Here is a 25,787-nt window from a genome sequence, read left to right as displayed (position 1 = left end):
TTCCTGTCATTTCCACACCACTGGATTTGAAGATGGTGATTCACATGAATGGTCTTTTTGAAGAGTAAAGTACTGTCTGTTCAAAGCAGACCGACTTTTTCTATTCACATCTCAAAGCTTTTAGAGGGACAGCGCCCTTTGAACGTCACACGGCTTCTTTGGCTCTCACCTCAGTCCATTCCCCTGTGATCCAGATTAACTCACAGGCGTGGGTGTTACAGCTCTCTATGTCTGGTGGTCTGATCTGGTTCACACAGTACATCTCATGGACCTCCTGCTGGTTGTGGTCCACACACTGCAAGGCTCGTCGTCGGTGGCCTGCTCCACATGACTTACTGCACTGTGGTGGAGACAAGACAGAGGCCGGCCTTTTACAAAGATGGCAAATCACATCTCAGTGGAGAAACATACAACATTCCAATATTGGAACGATGAGGAGCGTTATCAGTCTGAGAGCAGCACCACGTGGGACTGCAGCGTAAAGATGTCAAAACAGAAGATAAGAGCTCTTTGCTGTTGAGCAGAGGAACCTGAGCTGGGGACATGGCCAAGACATGAGAAGAGATCACACAACTTCTACCTCCTGAAAGTGTTTAGAGTCCATGCCAACGATGTGCCCGATTAATGATCAGAGCTGAAGTTCACTGGCAGTGATCGACTGCCTTCAAGCTGAAGTCTTCATCTTAGAACAGTCCTCCAAAACACAAGAATATCACAGCACAGTTAATGCTGTTAACAAATGACACCCATAATATCTATACGTACAACCTGTGCACCTCACCTGTGTTTGACTCATTTACACCTCCCACATCACAGCTAAGCAAATTAGACCTGATCTAATAGAAAAGCTGCATCTCCTCTGGACAGAGCTACTGCGGATTCAACAAACAACTTTTTTTTTTTGAAACTTTGGATGGGCAAAGCTAGCTGTTTGCCCCTTCATACGTTGTTTATGCTAACATACAGACGTGAGACGTTCCCATCCAAATCTCATAAAGAAATCTAGTACGCGTACTTCCCTCGACTTTTCCTTTAAAATAGTTTGATTAAAGATTCAGGGTGACCCATATACTTCTCCAAGCCTGTAAATCATTTTTAAGTGTGTTGCAATGAATGTGGTGTCCTTCGATGAAGTGTTTACCTGAACTTAGTTCAAGACCATAGACCACCTGGACCCAGATGTCTTACTACATCCAGGTCCACGCAGTAACTTACTGTAAGCATTATGACATTCAAGCTCGCGAGAGTCGTAGTTTAAGCACTAAACATTTTCACAAGAGCTCAGAGAAGCTTCCATTTACGTCAGAAACACTGTAGTGTTACGAATGCAGCCGACTCCAGCTGGTCTTCATCACTCTTAATACGTCGGACAATGTCAAACAACTGAAATACTTGGACGTGCTATTGAGAGCTGTGCTGCTGTACTGTGCAGGAGTGAAACCAACCCCTGTACGTTAGGCCCACAGACACAAAAAAGTCAAATGTTAGTGTAAGACATCATCTCTGATGTGTGGGGTCAATGTCAGAGTAGAAAACACGCAGATGAGTCAACGCCTGCCAGCTGAACTGATGTAACTACCTCAAGCTGCTAATTGGGGCACTCAGCTCCAAACACTTCTCCAGACTGATTAGACTCTCCTGTCTGAGAAGACATGAGGTGCAGAGGACGTATTCAGATGCTTTGCTTCAGTAAAAGTACGAACACCTCACTGTAATCAGGAAGATGTACGTCATGAAGCACATTTTAGTGCCGAATTCTAAACAAAATATTTAAATTATTATTCGAAATAAATTAAGATTGTTCAAAGGAAAAGCAGCAAATCCTCACGTTTGTGAAGCTGAAATCATTTAAACAATTATCAGTACAGCTGACAAGTTATTTTTCTGTCAATCTACTGATTGATTAATCAACTAATCATTTTAGCTGTATTTGTATAAACTGATCGCTAGATTAATTTAGAACATAACATCATATTTTAGAAACTCTTGTGCATTTTGTGCAAAAAAAGTATAAAGTAACATTTTACTGAAGAAGTAGAAAAAAATACTCAAGTAAAGTACCTCAAATTTGTACTTAAGTACAATATTTGAGTAAATGTACTGAGTTACATTCCACCACTGGAAGACATTTCATGCTGCTCAGTGACCCAGATTCAGCATCACTTGAACACAGTGAAGAACCTCCTGCTGCAGCTGTCTGGTCTAATAAGCTCAACAAGGATCTGTAGCCTCTGGCCTATAGAAGACTCACCAGGGAGGCACCCAATAAACGTAGCCTCTGTATGACTGCAGTCTTATATTAAACAACAACTCTCTTTCCCAGAGGAGATCATAGATAGATTACAGCATTCAGACCATGCTTTACTATTTACCCTTTTTTTTCTTGCCAAATAGTCAATTCAACTTAACAAGAAATATTATTGACAAAATGAGCAAACAATCAAAAGTTGGTGGAAAAACATCCCCAAGGTGTTACAAACAGACAAACTACCCAATAACTGCCTTCACATTTTGTCAAATGTTGAAATCCTGATTGGTGCACAGCTATATGTGACATAATGTCTCTTCATAAGAGATCCACCCTCCTCAGATCAAAAAGATAAAAACGAAAAAATGTCTCATAAAATCCCAAACTGTCCTAACTACGGCAGACAGCGATGCGCGTCCATGCAGGACGTCATCACTCATATGAAGGTGAGTGAGGAAACAGGGCGTGTCATTAGCTCTGTGTATGACGCGCTATACAGGTAAACCTGCAGCGGGCTCATTCATGCTTGAACACGCATGTCACACAGGTGTGCCTTTACTTTTCTTACATTTACTTTCCAGCTGCCTCTAAAAACTCATTCCGCATTAAGACTGGAGTTATCCATTTTACGATGAAGCTTCGGGCTGCAGGGAAGGAAAAGAAAAAAAAAAAAAAACCCAGGCTGATCATCTGACTCTGATCAGGGCCACGCAGCAGCTCCTCTCCTCCCCTCTGGCCTCCGTCTGCTGCAGCGGGGCATACTTCAGATATGACAAAGCAAATTCATTCTCGCCCTGAGCGCACACAGAGCGCTATAACTTCTGCTTTCGCTGCACAGCGCTTTTCTGCACACATTCAGGGCTTCCTCGGCTTACCGCCTGCCATTCTCCTTCCCTCCATCGGTAACGGGAGGGGCAGTCAGCGACCCGGCAGCTCTGGCTGGACGCCGGTCTGGAGCGCTGGGAGCAGCCGCTCTCCTGCGGGCTCCGTCGGTCTCCCAGCTGGCAGAACACCTCCCGCCGCTGGACGCCGTCTCCACACGATGCTGAGCACTGCCGAACAGGACAGGTAGGAGCTCTGAAAACGTCTGATCAGCGTTTACTACTCTGTTTAAGTTTAAGGTGTTACTAATAATATTGTGCCTGTGCGCATTGAGTTATAGTGTGAAGAATGACAGCATTTATTTAAGGGAATATACTTTAACACCAATATTTGATTACGCACATACATTATATTCATTTATATTTCTAGCATTTTATGTTGGGTTTTATTCTATTGTTAATATTCATTTTTAGATATCACTTGGTGTCCCCTCAGCTGTGATTTTCTTGACTACTTCTGTAATCAAGTTCTTATTTGTCTAAGTGTGGTCAACATTGAATTCGATGTTTCAGATGTAAATTCTTTCATTTGATGTTCTTTACTAACTAAAGGAAGGGGCATCTCAACTGCTGCTCACTGTTATAGGGCACATTGGCACAATATTGAGTACAGTTAAGGAAATATCTATAATATCTGCCTCCATGTTGGTATTTAAGTTGTATGGTTTGTAATAACACTGATTGAAACTGATGTTTTTAACAGGAATATGAAGAAATTCAAGTTGCAGCCTGGAAAGTGGATGATTTTGTGAAACTGTGTCAAACAGCAACTATGAAAGCGCGTCTTTTCGGCTGTGATAGAGCACATATTTCTAAGAGACTGCTTCGTTTCCTGTGAATGGCTGTTTGTTCAGAGGCTAGATGACATGACATAAGAAATACATTAACTTAATTAAATCGTTTACATTTTTTAGGTTCAAATGTTGCATTCATGCTTTTGGAGATGATGTTTAAAATGCATCTTGTGTCTTTTTTCCCTTTCAGACAGCTGATCCTGAACAACCTGCACTGCACTGATGTTAATGTAATGCTAATCAACTGCATGATACATTCCTAATAATAGATCATTTATGCAGTTTTAAAGTTTTTGGGGGCATGTTATGCCAAAGAATATGACTGATGCATTTCTCTACTTGTGTTCGTGTGTATGAGGGAAGCAGAGACCACCATCATAACTGCTCATATGTTTGCAGGTTAAGGGGACAGGAAGTGCAAAACATCTCCAGATGATCAAACTGAGGTGACATCAGATAACTGGATGGGTTCCAGAGGTTCAGCAGCTTAAGACTGAGTCTGTTACAGACATGTTTACGCGTCCATTCATATGTGACACAATGCTCCATGTTTCACTGTGTATTATCTACCATGTCGGTTCAGCCAGTGAACCACTAGACAGCCTGCTTCCCCATGTGCAACCATGCTGTACTTGACTAAGAGCCTCGTGTGGAGTGTGATTGTCTCCTGGCATGTGTCCTGTTCCACAGCTGTTTAGAGCAGGCAGACGCACATCCTCTGTGTCCTGGCCAGTGAAGTGAATTCAGAGAAAGAAGACACGAGAAAAAAAAAGAGAGGGAGCAAAAGAGAGAGAGGCAGAGGGTAAAGGGGCTCTCCAGCAGCCCAGGTGCACGCTGTGAGTGTGTCTGACGTCATGATGTTAGTGGACAGCCTCTTTCGTGGGACATTCAAAGAGAGGACTAACATGTGGTTCCCATTGGGGAGGAAGAGAGGAAAGAAGCGGAAAAAAAAAGTGATCAGTGGAGGAAAGAGCAACAGAGAGAAGGAGGATAAAAGGGACAGAGAGGAGAGAGAAGTGAGGGCCAGAGGAAGAGAAAATGTAGAGATGAGAGGCGTAGATTTACACTGGCTGGACTTAACATCAGTTAAGCTCAGATCAAAGAGAGAGGGTGCACATCCCTCCTGTGGTCGCAGCCCCTGCAGACACCACCTGAAAACCCCCGTTAGCAGCCGCCCCAGGCCTGTCCAAGCAACCCACCATGTGATGTGTAAACGCAGCCTGCTTTAGTTAGTGGCCTGGCACGGTGCATAAATACGGTCAGGTTTAGCTGCAGATGTTTTCACACATATGCACATACTTGCAAGCAAGCTGGGAAGCATTAACGTGAGAAGAGGTAAAAAACATGTCTGGCAGCGTGAGAACAAGTGAAGAGGAGTGTTTTATAGCAGGGTCAGAGAGTCCTACCTCTCCCCAGTTTCCAGTCTTCCACTTGGGGCATCGTCCCCCTCGGCAGCGCCTCTGCTTGCTGGGTTTGGGGGACAGAGACTGACAGTTTTCCTCCGGGACGGGACGGCCAGACCCGGTCACGCAGCTCACCTTTCGGGACTTGACTCCTCTTCCACAGGCAGCAGAGCACTGCAAGACAACAAAGGAAAGGAGGTGAATTGAAATCAAAAGGTATGTTTTGTGTTAAAACTGTATGCACTCAAAAGAAGTGAAACTCAGGTGAAGGGTTACTTCGGGGAGTGCACATATTTTGATGAATGTCAGGCTTAATTGAATCTGCATGATATAGATGAGAACACAGGTATAATAATTAAAACATTAAAGCGTTTATTGAACAGGTCATTGTTGATCATTTTGTGGATGTTTTTTGACTCAAAAAAAGAAAAAAAGCGATGTGAGACAGTTCCACGTGGGCAGCTTGTCCAATGGCAAAGCGTGCCCGATCACCCCGGCAGCAGTTTGTTTCACCTCCGGGTTCACCGAGTTACTGGCAGTCTAACTCGGTGTGACAGGCAGGCAGACACACACACACACATACACACGCACACACAGAGGAGGGAGTGGAGAGGGGCTGGACTGTGCTCAGATAATCAAAGGGGGCGTTGCATGTGAGGATGGATGGGAAGCGACAGGCTCAGAGTTGAACGAGTACGCAGCCCAGCGTGTGCTGCTGTCCTGACCAGCAAGGGACTGTACTAGACAGGAACATGCCGTGACCTCTCACCTCATTCAGGGGGGAGGAAGGGTAGGAGGGCTCACGAAAGGAGGGGCTAATAAAATGCTTATTCTCCTTTTTAAATCCACTCAACACTCACATCCCACTTTGACCTGCAGTGCACTAGATTTACTGGAATTAGTTTTCATCAGCAATGACAGAAAAATGATGATTTTTTTTTACTTGTGCCAAAAAATAAAGAAAATGAGTCATATTAACATTGTGTGATTCTTGTGCAGATATTGTGATTGCATATTAATACAAATGACACTGTGTTGTAGCATAAAGGAGAAGACTGACCGCTGACTAACAACAGAGATCGAATTTTAAATGTTATTGTCTGACATGAACACAATATACGGTAACACATTTGTTTTAGATGCACTGTGGAGAGTAAGTCGGGGAAACTGAGCTTTCCAGTAAAATCCTGAAAGCACAGCATCCACAATCCATCAGTCTTCCAGACTGTTCTGTTCAATCATTCCACAAAAGTTTTATGTACTTTTTTACAAGGGCTGTCCTGCTGTTGCGCTGTGCTGAAATGCCCTCAGAATGCCTTGAGAACCGGTGCAAATTGGGTCACATTAAAACACCATGTGTTTTATCAGTACATGCACCCCCACATGCAGGGTTCATTAACTTTGCCCACAAGTTCTGAGGGGTTCTGTAATTATCCAGAGCTGTTCACCAATACAAACATCACAGCTCATACAAACTTTAACCCAGCGTTTTCGACTTCGTAAGATAATAAATACACTATATAAACAAGTTCATTTGCATCAGTTTTATTTGCAGGAGGTTGTCTGATAATCATCCATGGTCAAGACACTGGACAAAGCTGTGCCCAATGGGCAGGCCAGCACCTGCATGGCAGCTCCATGTGTGTGTGGGTGAGAGGCAAACTAATCCATTAAGGCAGAGCGGACCTATAGAGAGTGCAGTCTAGTTACCGTAATGCTGCATGGAACTCAAACAATGACCAGTCCGATCAGATTGAACTGACTTCTAAGCGCAGTTCAAATGGTGATTACAGTAAGCACAGCACTGGTCAACACTATGTGAAATCAACCCCCCCTCCCAATACACCACTTTTCAGTCAGCAGCGCTTTTGGGAATTCCATTCAACTCAGTGTCGCCCTCCCACCCCCCCGGGATCACAGCGATTTTCCAGAAGTCTGTCTGTGCTGATGGGATGAACCGGGAAGGGGCCCCTCCCCAGATCAAACGTAACCCTTGACCCACCAATACACCACTGCATTGTGTTGCTGATGGCCCCCCTCATTCGAGTCACTGTCACTGGCCCCCACATTGGTACACTGTCATCACCCCGCATTAGACCAGAGAAGAGGGGCCTGACAGAAAGGGGCAAAGGGCGCTGGCAACTTTATAGCCAAACACACGTCACCAGGCGCTCCAGAGAGAGCCGGGCAGGCATTAAGAGTGAATGAACACAGTAAATGGAGTGGGAGGTATACTGAGGCATTGTCACACCGGACAAAGATTTACCTTGACGGAAAGAGCTTTGAACTCCTGACGCAGACAGTAAAAGCATGGTCACTCAAAGAGGTCAGCAGAGGCCCTGACCACATAAAATAACAAGGATATTGCTCAGTGATTTGTGTCTTTTCATTCAGGAAAAACAGCCTGTTGAATAGGCTGGCGGGGGGGACTGCTTTATAAGCTATTTGTCAGGCCCCTCTTCGTCAAACCTTTAGCCTGAGTCAAAGTTGAAACACCAAATAAGATTGGACACTTCCTTATCCACAAACACTGCAATTACCATAAGGCTGGAGTTGGTAATCTTGACTAAAACCTTTTAATATAGGACCACAATGTTGCAAGCAGCCAGGCTACTGGCATAGTGAATGTTGTTAGAGGCTGCTACTCAGTTATCTTTGATCCTCACGTTTTTGCACAACCATGTAGTCCATGTAAGCTGCTGGCAAGCTGTAAGCAGTTCCCCCTTTCTCTTAGTTTGCAGTGACCTTGGCCTTCTCACTGCATGTGACAAAAATGTTGGTATTTTTAGATTACTGCCCATAATGTTCACCCTAACTCTTCCCAACAAATTTCAGTGTCATTTTTTGTACATTGTACCAATACAGTACATACCAATACACATATGTAGGTACAGTACAAGTGGACAGGATGTGAAGTGAAGGGAGTAGCAATCCAGAAACTTGTAAAATATCTAATCTAAACGAGCATCCACCATCAACGTGAATGGCAGCTAGATTCTCTTCTCTAGGTTCTTGTTCCATTGTGCATACATGTATGTCAGTACATACCACACTGGTTAGTACAAAACACAGCACTGTGCCTTTGGAAGAATTACTCTATACACTGTTGGCCGTAATCTGAAGCATTACCCGAACGTTTGGTTTAATAAGAATGAAAAAAGCCTTTGATAGTACCTCTACTTCACTTTAATCGTAACCTTTTCTGGAAATGAACAGAAATCCAACAAATCCATAAAAAATTAAATATTGACATAACATTATAATGAAGTAACAATAAATACAAGTAATTACATAAATGTACAGAAATCTTGAAACACAGACTACAGAATACTGCCATTTGTGAATAAGAGACATCCAATATACTTATTTCAAGAGCCTGTTGATATGGTGCTTGAGCTGTACTGCGTTTTGAACCAAGAGGTTGCCCACAAAGAGTCAAACTGCTACGACTGAAAAATGAAGCTAAACAGGACTAAGAGTTGATACGCTGTGTTAATACCATGTTCTACTTTCACTGATTCAACCTCCATTTGATTTTTAGGCTGCCTTACAATTTCACATGTGGGACTCATTGCGAGCGATAGTTCTCATTAGTAAATGATGTGTGGTAAAAAATGTACTCACTGCTGTGTTAACAGGCCCTTAAAATAAGGTGTGATGTCAATACAGACATTTATGACCAGGAGGAGTCAACTGGGTGGGCTGCAGGCAAAAGTTGCCCCTAACCACAGATTCTGGATCAGTTTTCACTGTCCACAGCAGGATGGTAAGCATTACAAGGTGGGAGATGAGACACACCCTGGATCTGTGTTTAGGGCCATCAACTGCAATGGGTAGCCTCAACAACTCATGCTTAATCTTAGCCAGCCAAAACCCCTCCAGTGCAAGGGAGAGAAAGATACGGCAGGGGGGCAATCAAAACAGAGACTGAGGTAGACACATTAGGTTGGCTCAGAGTAAGAGCTCTGGATACAAAACACTATTAACTTCCCCTGTGGTCACAGGAATCACGTGGTCAAAGTACGACATTTTAACAGCCCATTGTCTTAAAGGTCGAGCAAGTTGTTTGATGTACATTCGAAGAAAATGCAACATAATTTCATCAAATCTGTGATACACTTTGCATTTAGCTGATCAATCTGATCAATCCACTGACTGCTCATGGAAAGAAATAAAAAGTACAGAAAAGGTAGCACCAAAAAGCAACGTGCCACAATACACACCTAACCGACCAAAATATGATGGTTCGTTTTTTATATCTATCTTATATCTCCCTTGTTTGGCCAAAGCACCACTGTAGCGTAGGTTATCATAGTTAAATGGCTAGTTGAGTTGTGTTTTGTTCCAAGTGAGGTATTGTTGAGCATAGCATATTTAGCAACTCCAAGTACTTACTGTACAAAGAAAACATTAACTAACACAATATAAATACACTCATATCAAAGCACCTTAAGAGCAGAGAGATTTAAACCTATTGTTTTGGCCGCACTAAGGAAATCTGGGTCAAAACCCTCTGCCAAACTGGAATACAATGGCTATTAGTTCTAATTACCACAAACTCGGTGAGACACTTTATTTTACAGCGCGAGTACAGCTGCTGTTTGCTGGTGTTTACTACTGATACTGGACGTTTCAGGAACTTTTGAGTCTACATATTCATGCTTCAGCGTCAATGTCATTTTTGGGGCAACACCACCGTTGGTTTCATAGCAGAGGGTAAATACATAAACTGTAAAATAAAGTGTCTAAAAAAGATTAGTAACTTCTCTAAAAAACCACATGTGCCTTGAGACAAATTGAATTCTTGATACAATAGCCATTTCATAGATGTATATAGTACAAAGATGTATATATAATACACAGCCCTATATAAGTTGGTGCTTTTAATGTTCAGAACAGAACATCAACTACATTGTGTAGCACCACATATATGAAGATTATGGGCCATTCTTTGGATAATAAAGAACAAGGCATCATACTGTATATTCCTGATATACAAAAACATTCATCAGTATTTGCATATGAACAACGATTGGCTAAATGTGCGAATACAAAGAGCTAAGACACAAAATAAATCACTTTTTAAAGTTAATGCTATATACAAAAGATAAAAAGGAAAAAAATATCTTAATAAATTATCTTTAAAAACAATATTTTACAAAACTAACTTTGATTGTGATACAAAGTGATCCTGAATTTTTCAAATGCTAGTACAAGGCTCAACAACAGTTTTATGGTAACTAGGACTGACAAAAAATGTTCTTATGGTCACAGCTGTCACTGAAGTGTTTTGTATTGTTGTACTTGTTTTTGGCATTATTGCAAGTGAGCGTATCTCTGCCATTTAAGTGCAACAGAAATTAACTTTCCGAATGTCTTGAGGAAACGCTGACCAATCGCAGGCACCAGACAGGGAGCAGGAAGTGGAGGAGGTTAAGAGTAAAAGTAGAGAAGCGGGAGTGTAATGTCTCCAGTGCAAAAGCACCACAGTCATCCTGCCCCTTTAAGACTGTTTGTGAAAGAGTGAGACAACAGGTATTTGAAAAAATGTGAGGTTAAAAAACAAACAGAGTATTTTTTTATGAGCGTACCGAGCTCCATGGGTCTGTGCTCCAGTGGGGGCTAGATGGGCACGGCTGAGTATTGCACTGCTCACGATCTGGTGGCTTGTCATGGATCTCGCAGCTCAGATCATTGAAACGCTCGCCGTTTGGACGCTGACACACCACCAACCTCGTCTTTATCCCACCTCCACACGGCTTGGTGCACTGAAGAGAGCAGGAGGAGAGGTTGTGTTGTACAGATGGGCTCGGGGAAAGGTTTTTGAGTGAGAAGCAAAATGCCTTTTTTTTTTTTTTTTTTACAGGAAAATAGATCCATCATGATTTCTAATGCATTATCAAACATACACAAGTAATTACTTAAACACGTGAGCATCTCAGAGATTAGTTTTCTCTCCAATCAGACCAGTATCTGTCAGCTGTAATACGATGAAAACAGCGGTGAAGTGGTGTCTGTCTTACCTCTCCCCAGTTGCCATAGATCCACTGTGGACATGGCCCTGACTCACAGGATCGTTGCTCACTGGGCCGGCTGCGATCCTCACAGCTGTTGGCAGGGTACCCGTTCTCATCCTGGCACACTACTACACGCCGCTGGAAACCTCCTGCACATGTGCTGGAGCACTGTTACAGAGAGCAAAGAGTGCACACTGTCAAATAGATGCTCAGGGTATGGGTGCAAACCAGTCCCAGGGCGACATATTGTATATCATTTACACATTATTTAGACACAATGACATAAAACATCGACCAAAGTAAAACGACTGCACTGCTTAATATTGTACACAGAGCATGTTGGAATGAACAATGCACACTATGAGGTATATTGTATTATAGGATATAGGATGCCGTGTGCATGCAAAGCACCCACTCTTCCAAAAATCAAGAGAACAATACTAAGAGGCATCTTCAATCAAATGACAGCATGTCTGCAGCTATATTAAAAGGTACATCCTCAGGACAGAGGAAGGAAGACTCAGCAGAAATAGCTTTAATCGCTTCCCAGAATTATTTCAAGGTCCAAATTATTTTTGGACAGAGATTATCACTAACCCAGTTTCTAAAAAACAGCTGACCAATACAAAGAAAGAGATGCATGGGGGGCAGCCTGTGGCTCTTGGCTCACGCTATCCTTCTGTGTTACATCACAACTGCCTTGTCTTAAAAAGAGTGAAGAGTCCAGAGCACTGAGCCTCACTTCATGAGCCTTTGTCAAAGTCTGCATCAGGTTACAAAACTCACTGTAGGAGGAAAATAACTGGTTCACAAACTGCTGCTGGACTGCAGTTTACAGTCTCTACAGCACAAGGAAGTTACTGAATCCTAAATGTCATGAAGAAAAATGTACTTAGGAAACCTGAAGGAACAGTTTAGTCATTTTGGGAACTATGCTTATTTGGATCTATACCACTCTCATTCTGTATGGCAAATATGAAGCTACAGCCAGCTGGTTACCAGGCTTAGCAAAAAGAAGCTCTCTGAAGCTCAATATTAAGGTTATTGTTATCATTATGACATATTATAAGTGGTATCCATCTTCTCACCTGACTCTCAGCCAGAGAGTGAATACGTGCATTTGCCAAAATATTGAACTATTCCTGTCTGAATGTTGACTGTATGAAACGTTGTGAGACTGCAGGCTGACTTCCCCAGGACAGAGCATTTCTCTGGTGCTCTTTATTTTACTTTTGCAGTCCCGGAGAGAAACTTACTACACTTGGTTCACTAGCAAAAGAAAGCTGACATGGTACAATTGTGTAGATGAAAAGAACGGCCTTGAATAGTTCCTTGTGTGGACAAACAGTTTCCTAATGGTAGGATGATTACAGAAAAAGCCATCTCAGTGCTGCCTCAACTCAGCGACTGTCTCATTTTCCCACTTGCTAAAATGTTATCCAGACTTCTATTGTTTGAGCAGAGGGTTTGGTTGCACAAGATTAAGCACAAACTTCAATGTTAGGCCCCACTGAAATGGTTTGTTGACCACAGTGATGTGAGGCCGCTGTGTGTGGCTCACCGCGCCCCACGGTCCGGTCCGCCATTGGTGGGATTGGCTACGGGGCAGGTTGTTCCTGCCGCTGGCATTTGGTGAGGACGGGAAAGGTCGGGACTCACTGGAACGGGACGGGCATTGAGACATAGCACAGTCCTGCTCTGTGGTTGGACGATCGTCTGGGTCACACTCACTAGCATTCACTTCTTGGTCGCTGAAGTTGACACACAGTACCTGCCGCGTCGTCTTCCCCTGGCCACAGGTCACTGAGCACTGAGAACACACACACATACAGTGGATAGCCATGAGTGTAAATGCTTATGCTCATATGATGCAAACAAACACACACTTGAAAAAGAGCCATTATGACATGATGTGAGGCAAAGACCTGGGAAAAACTTGAGCAATTCATACCAGCCTACTATTGGTGTGAATGGCTCCTCCATCTGCATTTTACAGAGGTTTAAACTTTGTAATTAAAGGACAAACCTGACTTACTGTAACAAATATGGCGCTATGGTATAATTACTATGATCACCGGCCTCCTCAACCATAAGTTCTCCTCTCCAAGGCACTGAGGATGAAAATCCTCCGAACGTGCATGGCCAGAATACACTGATCGTGGCTATGCATTTACACCATGGAAAGTGATGTGTGTGGATGATAAAAAACAGAAAAAAGGTCATTGTGGCCTGGTTTTATTCTCCTCCACTTTTTTTTACATTATTTTTTCTATCCCTTTTCTATACCATTGTGTCTTTTCTATGTGAAACGTTCACTTGGTGCACATGATTTCTTTGTAATAAAGCACTTTGAGCAGCAATTCCTGTATGAAAGTTGTGATTTATTTAGATAAATATTTCACTTAATTTCTTCCTTCTTTCCTCATCGATATTGAAAGGTCTCACAAAGGACCAAAACCAGAGCCAAACAGTACAACTATGTCAACGACAAACAGATGGAATCTTGATGTCACCAAAGTAAAAGCTCATAATTGTTTCACAAACAAAACAATGTCAAGGCCCATCTTTGCCACAGCTCAAAGGAACTGAAAGCAAGCTTGATTTGGTGTTGTGATGCTCATACAGCTCTCATTCCAGTCACACATGGCATAAAGCAAATGCACTGGCTGACCGTGCAGTTTATCCTTAAAGGACCCAAGTACACATTTTTCTTTTTCGGAAAAAAAACACACAAGGCGGATCTTCTGCCAAGCACTAATGGCGTCTCTCTCAGCTTCTCCATAGCACAGTCCACTTAATGTCTTGCATAAGGTGATCTATTACACTTATGCAACAGCTGTCTACTCTAAAGCCTCGCCTGGGATTACACTGTCCAGAGGTTTACATTGCTCTGTCATAATGTTATGGACTTCGCATGATTTTAGATACTGTAAGAAGGTTTTACATACAATAAGTCAATGTATATGATGTGAGACTGAATGAGACTGCTGTATAACATGTTGTAAGCTGTAAAGACAAATCTCTGTCATATTGGAGAGTTCTGTCACTACAAGATTAAGAAGGCTATTTTGCTTTGGGTTAGTAAATCTTGTGTGTGTCTGTGGCTGGGATAGCGCTCTGAAATCTTTTTTGGCCTTGCGATGAACTATTTCCTTTTTTTGGGGAGGGGGGGGTCAATGAGTGTCTTTGGCTTGGTGGTACATGTGTGGGTGTGCATGCATGTGTGTATATGGTGACCAGACCTGCAATGTGGCTGTACTGTATCACCAGGACTCTGATGAGAAACATCTGTAAACAAGACTGGAGCCCCTCACTGCAGCCCCTCGCATCTCCCAGCTCCAGAATCTATCTCTCTCTCTCTCTCTCTCTCTCTCTCTCTCTCTCTCTCTCTCTCTCTCTCTCTCTCTCTCTCTCTCTCTCTCTCTCTCTCTCTCTCTCTCTCTCTCTCTCTCTCTCTCTCTCTCTCTCTCTCTCTCTCTCTCTCTCTCTCTCTCTCTCTCTCACACACTCACACACACACACACACACACACACACACACACACTTCTTCTCTAGTCTCATTCCAGCACTCTTCCAAGGCTCAATACACACTTGCCTTCCAGCTGCCACCTTGTCTCCACATCTTCGCTCACACAAACATCTACATAGCGTGTGAAGACACTAATTGCAAGTGTAGGTGAAAAATCATGCAGAGTACACTGAAATAAATAAACCTCGCAGGAAGAAAAACATCTGGACATCAATAGTGACAACACATGATTTAGTTTAATAAACAACTTGTGTCTGTCAGTGTAACGAGATGCAGATTTGATGGAAAATGCAGGAAAACTCTTTTCCAAACGTCTACTCATTTGAAACTGTCCTCTACGACACTGGATGATGGTATATACTGAATATAGGTGCAGCTGTCCTGAGATAATGTATGACAACTGGGTCAGAAGAGCTGGTTTTCTTACCACTGTCCATTCCAGCACTTTCCACTGTCCACAGGCCACTACTGAGCACACTTCTCTGGCAGGGGGTTTTGGTAGGTGGGCACACGCCGATTCCTCTGCCACACCACCCTGGTTGTCACGGCAACTCACGTAGCGCATCCGTGTCCCTTTGCCACAGCTGGCACTACACTGTTGTGCAGAGGAGGAGAAAGGTTAAGAGCACGGACACCAACAAAAAGACACACCGATGGAAGATGTGACAGAACAACCAACCTGGGTCCAAGAACCAAACCGCCACTGGGTTTTGTGGCCCTGGTGGGAGGGGACTTTGGTCCCTGGGGGAACAGGGTGGCTGCTGGGACACTGGGCCAGTTCACAGTCCTGTGGAAGGGAGGACACATACACCCATTCATGCAGTGATTAACAAAGTGAATATACTGTAACAACATCTGTCCCTGACCACAAAATACCATGAATATCCGAGATAGCTCCTCCGACATGGGACAGTTATTAACAACTTAAACTATATTCCTTCAGCTCTGCGTTAGAGAGTAGTTGTGTTTCCCATCAACCCTTTCCCCCCACCTTACCAAAACAACATTAACAGGGTGCCCCCCGTGAGTTCAAACTATGGATTGTGGCAGTAAGCCACTCAGCATAAAGCCCTGATCCCTGTCATAACAGGTCATAGTGGAGTGGTATTCAGGGCTCCAATACCCATGCTGGCGTGGTTGTAAACTCCACCCCAAATCCACCCCCTTGTCCCTCACCTTCCGCCCTTTCCTCTTTTCCCCCCATGCCCTCTGGTGCCCTCTGACCCCCAGTCTCTAGGAATGAGGGCCTTAATCAGGTCGCACAGGCTCCTAGCAGGCTCCACATTCCACACTCTGAAACCTAACGGAAACAAATAGTCCTCATGGCAGTGCTTCGAGTACCTCTGTGCACTTCCTGTCAGACTCACATTTTACACACTGTAAAATGTGACAAATTTTGAAATGATTCACATCTGTCACGAATTATACAACAGCCCAAAACAGTGTTCATAACCGTTCAGCCTTCCTCCATTCTATGTGTGGAAGTACCGAGTAAGCCATCTCTTGCCTCCACCTCTCTCCTCCTTGTACTCAGACCTCCATCCATCTATCTGTCCCCCTTTTACTAAGCCCTGCTTGGTGGCTGGTGGTGGTGGTGGGACTGGCGGCCTGGTGGCCCACTTCATGGCTGGCTGGTTAGAATCACAACGAGGTGGGGCGACTGCTTCAGGGTCACTGGCTCTGCCGCCCGGCACCGGAATTAAGAGCCACTGCGACTAAAGGGGGCCTCATCCTGAGTCTGCATGCTCAGCCCTCTGAAATGGGTTTACGCCCCACGCTGACCAAACAAAACTCTCATTCAGCTCAAAATAGGTTTCTTTGCCGTTTCTCTGTCTCTTTGTGTGTGTGTGGTACACTTAAACACATGCACCATCAGATTTAGACAACGCAAACAATTTCACATGTAAGCCTGAGTGAATGAAACTTTTTCTCAGTCTGCAATACCAGCGGGTAGAGGAGACAGGAGCAAAATGTTTGACACTAGAATCACTTTTCAGCTCGCCTGCTTTAGATGTTAGTAATTAGTCATTTGACGAACATCCATTAAATGTAATTTGTGATATCTCTGTAAATTATGATCTATTTAGGTCCGTAGTCAGGCGTCCAGGAACAGCTGTCAAAACTACAGTTTTGAAGCGGAGGCAAGAGGAGTAATTACTTAGGAGAATTACTTCCTTCAGATTTTACTGTGTCTGACATAATGAAGAAAAGGGTATTTGGATGAATGGCACTGTAGGACCATCCTGGCTTTCTTTTGGGGATTCGGTCTCAGGGTTGTGTGTCTCTATGTGGGCAATAGTGAGGCCAACATAACCCCCTGTTCTGCCTTTCCCTCTAGACCTGACTAGATCAGACAACATAGCTTTATTGAGACCAGGTGGAAATGAAATCCGTGTGTTTGTCTGAGAGAGTGTTGAGCATCGGTGTGCATGAATGTGGATGCATCCTTCTGTCCTCACAGTATGAATCAGTTTGAAACTCAACCATTGAGCAACTGTTGCTCTCAGAGCGACAAAGAGACTGTAAGCAGTTGGGAGAAGTAAAAGAAAGATGTTAGAGAGAGGGAGAAGAGAGGAAAGGAAGCAAGGAAGGACGATGATACCCGCCTTACCTGGGTGTCAGTGGGTCGGGTGGCGGCATTACATTCAGTGTCATCCATGACAGCACCATAAGAGCCAACCACACACTTCACTGCTCGCATCTGGTAGCCTGGCCCACACGAGGTAGTGCACTGGGTTCAAAGAGAGGAAAAAAAAGGGTTGGTGGGGGAACATTACAGTGAGCCAAAGAAAAAAATGGAGAAAGAGGGAAGCAAGGCAAGCAAAAAACACAGATTTCATCTGAGCCAACAAAGCAACCTCAACAAACAAACAAATCCAAAAAAAAAACTGTAAACCAGGCTTCTTTACCACTCTACTCCCCTGGCAAACATCCAATGATCCAAGTTTCAAATAGACAAGAGCCTCAAACCTCAAATCAAAGAAAGAGGACCTTTGCTCATATACGTTGCACTTGTCTTTTTTCCACTGCAGTGAAGTCAGAGGATACTACCCTGGCCCACGCTCTCTTCTGCCTCGCTGCCTCCAATGAAACAGGGTCAAACTTGTGTGGCGGCAACTTCAACTACCATTTGACCACGCTTCATTAAACGACTTCAAATATACCTTAACATGGGCACATCCTCTGATGGGGGGCACAAAAATATCTCACATTTTTTCAGTTCTCTGTGTACACACACGAGCGAGACTGAGCCTGCACACACAGACACACACGGACACCAAGTACTGTATACATAATCCTATATAATGCTGTGGTAGAAGACCCCTCCTATCCAGATCATCCATGGCTTTTGTGTATTTATTTTGGCAGGATGTGCTCTGTGTCTAAACAGGCAAGCGAAAAGGGGAGAGTGCTAAATGATGAGCTTAGCTTATCTGTGTACTCCCCTCGGTTTACATCTGGGAAGAATTCATCAGAGAAGCAACAGCAATTGTAAACATCAGCCTCTATGCTGCTTCCCATCAGCTGGGGAGACTTCTCCATTAATATAAAGAATATGAAAGCAGTGGCTGTGAATCAGGGTATCTCCAATGGCCTCTTACATGCCTTAACAAAACACCATGTAACTTTCAGATATGAAGACTTGTATCAAGCACAGATGTACAATACAGTTTGATCTCATGTGGTCTATGGGCAAATCTTAGAAAAGAACGCCTGATAACTCTGTAAGAGTGCAATTGCTGCTGTTTCACCTGGTCTGGAATATAAAGAGTTTATTTACCATCATACATTAAGGAGGTATGCCCCTGATTTTCACCTATTCTTGAGGTCTGCTGCATCAACACCTCCCCACAAATGACCTTCTGATAATTTGTGTTACTTTTTGCCAACCTTAAACAAAGTTAAGTGCACACTATAAACAACAGTTAACGCTCACCTGTCCCCAGGGTCCGACCTGCCAAGAGGCACACTCCTGCTGCTGGCACGTCTGCACGGACTCAGGTTTAGATGAGCCACAAAAGCGGTCATCTAAACGGTCCTCGCCGAACTGACACCACGTCTGACGGTGCTTATAGCCTTTCCCACACGTCACGAGGCACTGAAAGGAAAATATTTCAGGGTTTAGAGATGGGTATGTATACAGTATATTACATGTGCACTGGTTGTTCCCAGCCATTGAGCCTGTTGGAATTCCAGTTCATGAAAGAGTTGGTGTTGTGGAAAGCAGGATATGCAGATTACAAAACAAACGGTGGTTGGAAGGGACCAAAAGACAGGGCAAGGGTGTTTATTTATGTGTGAGGACAGTGCATATGTATACAGTGTAATGTAGGTGGTTGTATTTAGCAGCACCACATGGGAGATCTGAAGTATTCCTGGAATGCCGCCCAAAGCTTTGCAAGCACCTCGCTCTACAGTGTGTAAACTGTACAGCACTTAAGTACGGGCAGCAGTTAAGTTACCCTGCAATCACTGATTTCCCAACCCTCACTCTAGTGGAAGGAGGGGAGGAACTCTCCCCCAGCTGAGACATGGGGGATTTTACATTTGACCCAGATCACTGCTGGCTTAAAACTACAGTATTTACACTGGAGTCTGTTGCTCTTTACATTGTCTACACCCAGGTACATAAACACTGGGATGCACAAGCCTTATGTCACTGTATGGCCTCACAGAAAGCCCTCAAACTACATAATCATCATTTCTCTCAATTCTTCCTACGTATTTGATTGCAAATGAAAGAAGAAACATTTTGATGTCAACATTAAATGCTATCATCCCCTCAATCTATCCGCTTCCTTTATATAGAACACTGTATGTGACCGATATATATCCGACCAGTTCAACGGGCAAAGAGAACACATTTAGAGCTGAACTGACCTCAGACCAGTCGCCAGTCTTCCATTGTGGACAGAGGAATTCATTGCAGGGTTGGACGGTCAGCTTGTCCCTTTGACTGCATTTGCTCTCATCACCGCCAGCATCGGCTGCCTTTCGACACACTGCCCCTCTACGGCGGGTGCCCCCACCACAGCTCTTGGAGCACTGCGACACAAATGACTGAACGTCAGCAAGTAAACACATGTATACACCCTGTGATTTGGTGGCACGGTGGTACAGTGGTAACACTGTCGCCTCACAGCTAGAAGGTGCCGGGTTCGATTCCTGCCTGGGGCACTGTGGGTTTGTCTTCCACCATGCCTTCTGCCTTCTTCCACCATGCCTTTAAGGGGGGGCCTTTCTGTGTGGAGTTTGCTTGTTTTCCTCGTGCTCCATAAAACCATAAATCCATAAAACAACCCCACTAAAAACATGCAAGAAGATCACCACCTGACCAATGGTGACGGAAAGGAACTGGGTCCCCAGGCACCGCTGTTGGCTGGCAGCCCACCGCTCCTGGTCTGCCGTGGAGGAAGGACTTACCAGGATGGGTCAAATGTGGAGAAAATAAGTTCACTAAGCATGTCATGTGTGCAGTCTCCCCCTGTAGCGTGTGTGTTGTGATTAATAAAAATATGTCTTCTTCTAAACTTTGACTAACATCTGGATTATTATGCTCACACACAAACCCCCCATACAACAATCTTACCTCTGACCAAGGCGAGTACTCCCAGCCACCCGGGTTACAGTCTCCATGGCAACCTTCCTTATCATCAGGTTTGTGCTGACCGCTACAGTAGCGGTCATCAACCTTCTGGGTCTTGCCATCTGTACGGCTGATTTTGGCACAGTATATTTCCAGGGTACGATATCCCAGGCCGCACTGGGCTGTGCATTCACTCTTACGAGCCACATGCCACCTGCATCAAGGTAAATAGGGCAAATCCTTGTCAGTATTTTTTAAGGACCAGCTGAAGAATGTTGTTGATTGGTTCATGTAGGCGCTAAAGGTTGTTTACAAACCTGAGTTCACATTCAGTGTTGCAGGGCTCAGTGATGACAGCAGGTCTAGCTGTACCGTGACACCTCTGGTCCGACACCACCACCCTGTCTGACTCCCTGCTGCAGAGAATCTTCCGCTTGCGCTCTCCTGTGAAGACACAGTGACACAAGTTTGGACAGCAGTCAAATTTAAAAAGTCCCTTATAAAACACTGAAATACTGGAACAACCGCTGTTATGTGCATGAATATTAAGGAAGATTTGTTGAATATTTAGGCTTTTGGGTAAAGACAACATAAGAGGACAATGCAAAAAGTAACTAGTGTTGCAGTATAGGGTTTCAGAAATTCATCCTTCAATGAAACTCCACTAGCTTCCCCTGACTGACCTCAGTTTCTGTACGCTCGTGCAAGCAGCTGTCTGAGTCCAAGTAACAACTAGCTGAAGTACAATATAGATCATCACAGGGCTGCAGTGAATACCAGCAACAGTGTGTGTGTGTGTGTGTGTGTGTGTGTGTGTGTGTGTGTGTGTGTGTGTGTGTGTGTGTGTGTGTGTGTGTGTGTGTGTGTGTGTGTGTGTGTGTGTGTGTGTGTGTGTGTGTGTGTGTGTGTCTTGCTTTAGCTCTCGTGTTGACATCCCTGAACTGAATCACAGTGCAACAACTATACAGTAGGGGAGAGAGATTTAAACCGCATGTGGCTCCACGAAATGCACTCTCTATCAGTCCCTCATGTTACCAAGTTTTGCAGCTCAGCACGGTCTATGAGAGCTTAGTGTGCCTCAGAACGCCAGAAAAGCTGTAGAAACTGGAAAATCAAAAGGTGCTGAGGGCATTACATGTTAGCTGCTTATCCTGCAGTGTGAACTCATTGGTTTCTCATTGGAATTTACTGGTGATTGTTCAAGCAGAGCTCAAAAAGTTGAGAATTCTCAGAAAAGTGTTTGAGTCATTAACACATGACAGGTTTTCGAGTTTACCTGCAATCCACCTCTGCATGCCCACATACTCCGGCATGTCCAGAGTCATGCCAGTGAGGGTAATGTGCCACAGCATACTATGAGGTCTAACTTCAATCTCTTGTTCCAAACCTATATGTCTAGCATGAACCTGTCAAGTTTAGCCGCACAATCCCCCCCCCCCATGCCTCTGGCTCACTGGTTCCCACGTCTCCTCTCTCTGTTCCATCTCATCTTTACTCTCACCACACTGTGTATCATTTACCACTCCCATCACTTCATTGTGCCAACTCCTTGAGCCTCCCCCTCACCTTGGCACAGCCGGCTGCACTCTTGCCAGGGCCCATAAGCGTCCCAGAAGAACTGCTGAGGTTTGTCCTCTATGGGGATGTTAAAGGAGTACCTGACATCTGGGTTGTAAAGATTCCCCACAGACAGCACCTGTGGAAGATGCAGGCAATGTAACAACACCACAGTGAGATTAAGGGTTTTCAACATCATAGTTTGTCCACATCTTCCCAAGACAGTAAACGCTTTCGGAGGTCAAGCCCACAGAAGCATTTAAGTTCCTGTATTCAAGGCATCTTTGTCTTTTATGTACCATATATTTGACAGATACCACTGCCTCTAAAGGTGTCTAGCTCTGTGACCATGATAAGGACAGTTTACCTGGACAATAATTTCCTCCTCGATGCGGTCAGTACAGTTGATCCTCTCAATGACATGGTCAGAGCCACTGTACTCGATGACAGCGTTTCCCACTTTTATTTCCCTTTTGAACATGCTGACCACAAACTCTCCATTAAGCAGGAACTCTCCACGGCTATTTGATATGGCTGCAGGGGGACAGAAAACAGCACTCACTCGCTCACTGTGCTTGATCCCACTGACACAGAGAGCCAGAAAGAGTCTATCTTGCATAAATGGCACATAACTGCAGAAAAAAATGTGAGATTTTGTGAAAATGATTGTTAACTAGCTAAATAAAAAAACAGCGGTTTGGTTTTGCATGTGACAGAGCAGCTTAGCAACACAGTGACTAACATTTTCATTTACAGTAAGGCACCAGCAAAGCCTTATTGGGGTAAAATAATCCTCTGTTCCTGGAGAAGTCCCATCCAGGGGCGTCATGTTCTGTTCAACAGCCAGTCTGCTGCACTCATTCACCCTAATGCGATTATGGAGCTAATTTCCTGCCTTTACTTTCCTCGCCATTTCACACATTACACTAATATGACCGTGGAGAGCGGCCCTCATTCCGGCAAAATCGTCTCCACTTTGGGCCCCTCATGACTGGGCCCATACATAAATACATATGAACACACACACAAAATAAAGGGTGACAACTGAAAAATCATGCTCAGGCATGTAATCAAGCACACAGGCAAACATACACACACAGAATAACAGAAACACAACAACACAGACATATACACACTATATATGCAGACACACACTTAATTGACCTTAATGGAATGGCAGCCAGAGGGCTATCCGAGCTCAGGTATTATCATGTTCATGCCAACAAGACATGTATGTATACACACACACACACACACACACACACACACACACACACACACACACACACACACACACACACACACACACACACACGCACACGCACACGCACACACGCACACGCACACACGCACACACACACACACACGATTGCTTATAAACCAACTGACCTTGCTGGAATGGTACCCATAGGCCTACTTCTGGCTCATTAACATATTAGTATGCACATTATATGCCAACTCCTCAGGTTTGCAGTACACGACTTTACATTTAAAGCTGAACCCATTTGCATAGACATGCAGGTCAAAGTAGCTTCAGAAATAGCTGGAAATTAAAATAACAGCAGTTGGACGTCTTACCGAGGTAGTTGTCATCCTCTGGTTTCCCTGAGTAGCTGTGTTGACGCACATCTATATTTGTAGCACCACTGGGTATTCGCACTACTTCATTATAACCTGCGAATGGCATCAGGTTTAGATTGTTAGTATATTACGCTCTGTGCCGAATAAATGAGCCTCTCGCTCAGTGCCATTCACTGATGGCTAAGCACGCGTAAAAACACTTTATGTTGAAGCAATATACCAATATAAGAAGAGATGGTGTCGTTTATGCTTGCTGAAAGTGAAATGATAATGTAATAAACGAGGCTGTAGCTCACCATAGCGGACGATGTTGAAGGTGCCTGCCACAGTTTTGCAAGAAGAGTTGTCACCTCCGCACACGCCACATTTGTCCCTCCTGGCTTTAGAGTTCAATACATGGTCACAGCCCGCTTGCTGCTCCGTAAGGAAGGATAAATAAAAAATAAAATAAGAAAAAGCAGAGGGTAATATAAATGGTAGTGAGAAAGAGGAGAGTAGGCTGCAAAAACAAGTCTACTGGGCCATTACTTGTTTATTTCTTGATGAAATACTGATCATGAATGAAATAATCAAACCCTGTGACCTTTTAAATGGTTGCACTGAGCTGTAGCCATATCACTGACACCCATCTGAAATAAATTTCCTTTAATAAACCACACTGGAAACTACATGAACTGCTCTGCTTGTAATTGGTTGTAGCAAGACACATTTTTGATTGTCTTTAAAGGATGAAGAGCTTGCTTTAGTGCCCCAGCATGGATCAAAATCCACTTGACATGGCCAGGAAGGGAACATACTGAACCACAATCAAACAACAATGCTGTGTGTGGTTTCGAGTGTACACAGAGCAACCCACTGCATCTTTCAAGAGGCATATTGATGTATATGGCATGTTAGTAATCAAGCTTTTCAAACTAAAACTATCTGTCACAGGTCTGAGGGAATAAACACTCTGGTTTGACAAAAGACTGAAAGGCTATTTGCTTTGAAGGCATTGCTGATTAGATCCACTCCACATAGAAACTGTGCAAGAATGGTCACTGTTAGAAGCTAGTAGTTAAGATAACAGAATTAGCTGTACGCATGCATTTGAACCGTGTGGTCGAGTATCCTAATAAGACTTGGGAACCTCACCCTGCACAGGCCCTGGACACATATGTCGTTGGTATCGGGTCCACATGGCGTGCCATCAATGACCCTGTCCCTGAGCTGATAGTAGGCCGTGCTGCCTGCTACCCTGCAGAACAGCTTACATCTGTCCTTCATCAGGACTGACAGGAGGCAGACACAGACAAAAACATAACACCAATAGATGTCAATGTCAAGCTTACAATATGTCCATTATGCATGAGGTTGACTAAAGGAGAAAGCAGGATGCTAGTGGCTGAAAAAAGGATGCTCACTTCCGCTGTACTTGGGCACCCAGCGAACATTAGGAGGTAGACCGTTGATGTTGAAGTGCCTGCCATCAAAAGCCGCACATTGTTCCTCCCTGAAGTCTTTCTTCTGCTTGGAGCAGGGCTCAGAGTTACAGGAACGAAACTTCATTCGGCGACCCACACAATACATTCCTCCATTTCTGGGCCTGGAAGCAAGATTGAGCAGGTGAATGGACCAATCACTGGTCTAATTTAGTGAGTATCTTCAGTAGACACTTTAATAAGCATCTTTCCTCGATAAATTCAAACATGTATTTTCCTTTTGAACAGTACGTCATTGGCATTGTTTTCAAAGTTATTCACACCTTGCCTCATTCTTTTTTATCTGTGCCATAAATCAGGATGAAAGCCAACATTGAAGGAGCCTCAGTGATCTTTTTTTTTTTTTTTTACCATGAAACAACTCTGTAAGATCTGGCATCAGACAGCCTGTCCTGATGAACACTAGCTATGGAAAGAATTCCCTTAAGGAGGCTTGATCTATGGAACACTGACTTTAGCAGCTAATATGGAGACAAGGTCCACTAGGCATGCATGACTACAAAGAGAGGGACTGCTCACACGGGCCGGTTGCATTCGCGCACAGCGATCTTGATGCCTCCACCGCATGTCCGCGAACAGGTACCGAAAGGACTCCAAACTCCCCACGCACCCTCCACAGGTGTGGCGTCATGCTCTTTGGCTATACACAGGCCGTGTTTGCAGTGCTGCGGTGAGACAAACAGAAAAGACAGAAATCAGACGAACGAAG

The 25,787-nt window shown here is 44.1% G+C and overlaps 1 protein-coding gene across 2 annotated transcripts in view; it reads right to left on the bottom strand.

Moving 5' to 3' along the window:
* Nucleotides 1-25,787, bottom strand: part of adamts9 (ADAM metallopeptidase with thrombospondin type 1 motif, 9) — a 44,209-nt gene that overhangs the window by 6,582 nt on the left and 11,840 nt on the right. The window contains exons 12-31 of one of the 2 annotated variants that reach the window (XM_070959319.1): nucleotides 25,598-25,743; nucleotides 25,001-25,182; nucleotides 24,732-24,868; nucleotides 23,894-24,011; nucleotides 23,595-23,690; nucleotides 22,384-22,550; nucleotides 22,026-22,155; nucleotides 20,777-20,903; nucleotides 20,463-20,673; nucleotides 19,754-19,918; nucleotides 18,810-18,971; nucleotides 17,484-17,603; nucleotides 15,552-15,659; nucleotides 15,300-15,467; nucleotides 12,905-13,153; nucleotides 11,350-11,511; nucleotides 10,918-11,094; nucleotides 5,330-5,500; nucleotides 3,124-3,300; nucleotides 170-340 (exon numbers count right to left, since the gene is read on the bottom strand). In XM_070959319.1, coding sequence (XP_070815420.1) covers nucleotides 170-340; nucleotides 3,124-3,300; nucleotides 5,330-5,500; nucleotides 10,918-11,094; nucleotides 11,350-11,511; nucleotides 12,905-13,153; nucleotides 15,300-15,467; nucleotides 15,552-15,659; nucleotides 17,484-17,603; nucleotides 18,810-18,971; nucleotides 19,754-19,918; nucleotides 20,463-20,673; nucleotides 20,777-20,903; nucleotides 22,026-22,155; nucleotides 22,384-22,550; nucleotides 23,595-23,690; nucleotides 23,894-24,011; nucleotides 24,732-24,868; nucleotides 25,001-25,182; nucleotides 25,598-25,743 — 3,144 coding nt within the window. The remainder of the gene's footprint in view (nucleotides 1-169; nucleotides 341-3,123; nucleotides 3,301-5,329; nucleotides 5,501-10,917; nucleotides 11,095-11,349; nucleotides 11,512-12,904; nucleotides 13,154-15,299; nucleotides 15,468-15,551; nucleotides 15,660-17,483; nucleotides 17,604-18,809; nucleotides 18,972-19,753; nucleotides 19,919-20,462; nucleotides 20,674-20,776; nucleotides 20,904-22,025; nucleotides 22,156-22,383; nucleotides 22,551-23,594; nucleotides 23,691-23,893; nucleotides 24,012-24,731; nucleotides 24,869-25,000; nucleotides 25,183-25,597; nucleotides 25,744-25,787) is intronic. The other variant, XM_070959320.1, reaches the window with a different exon arrangement.

This window comes from Chaetodon trifascialis, chromosome 3 (genome assembly GCF_039877785.1).
Source record: "Chaetodon trifascialis isolate fChaTrf1 chromosome 3, fChaTrf1.hap1, whole genome shotgun sequence".
Lineage (NCBI taxonomy): Eukaryota > Metazoa > Chordata > Actinopteri > Chaetodontiformes > Chaetodontidae > Chaetodon > Chaetodon trifascialis.
The sequence above is the reverse complement of the archived record's forward strand: the minus strand, read 5'-3'. Positions and strand labels throughout refer to the sequence as shown.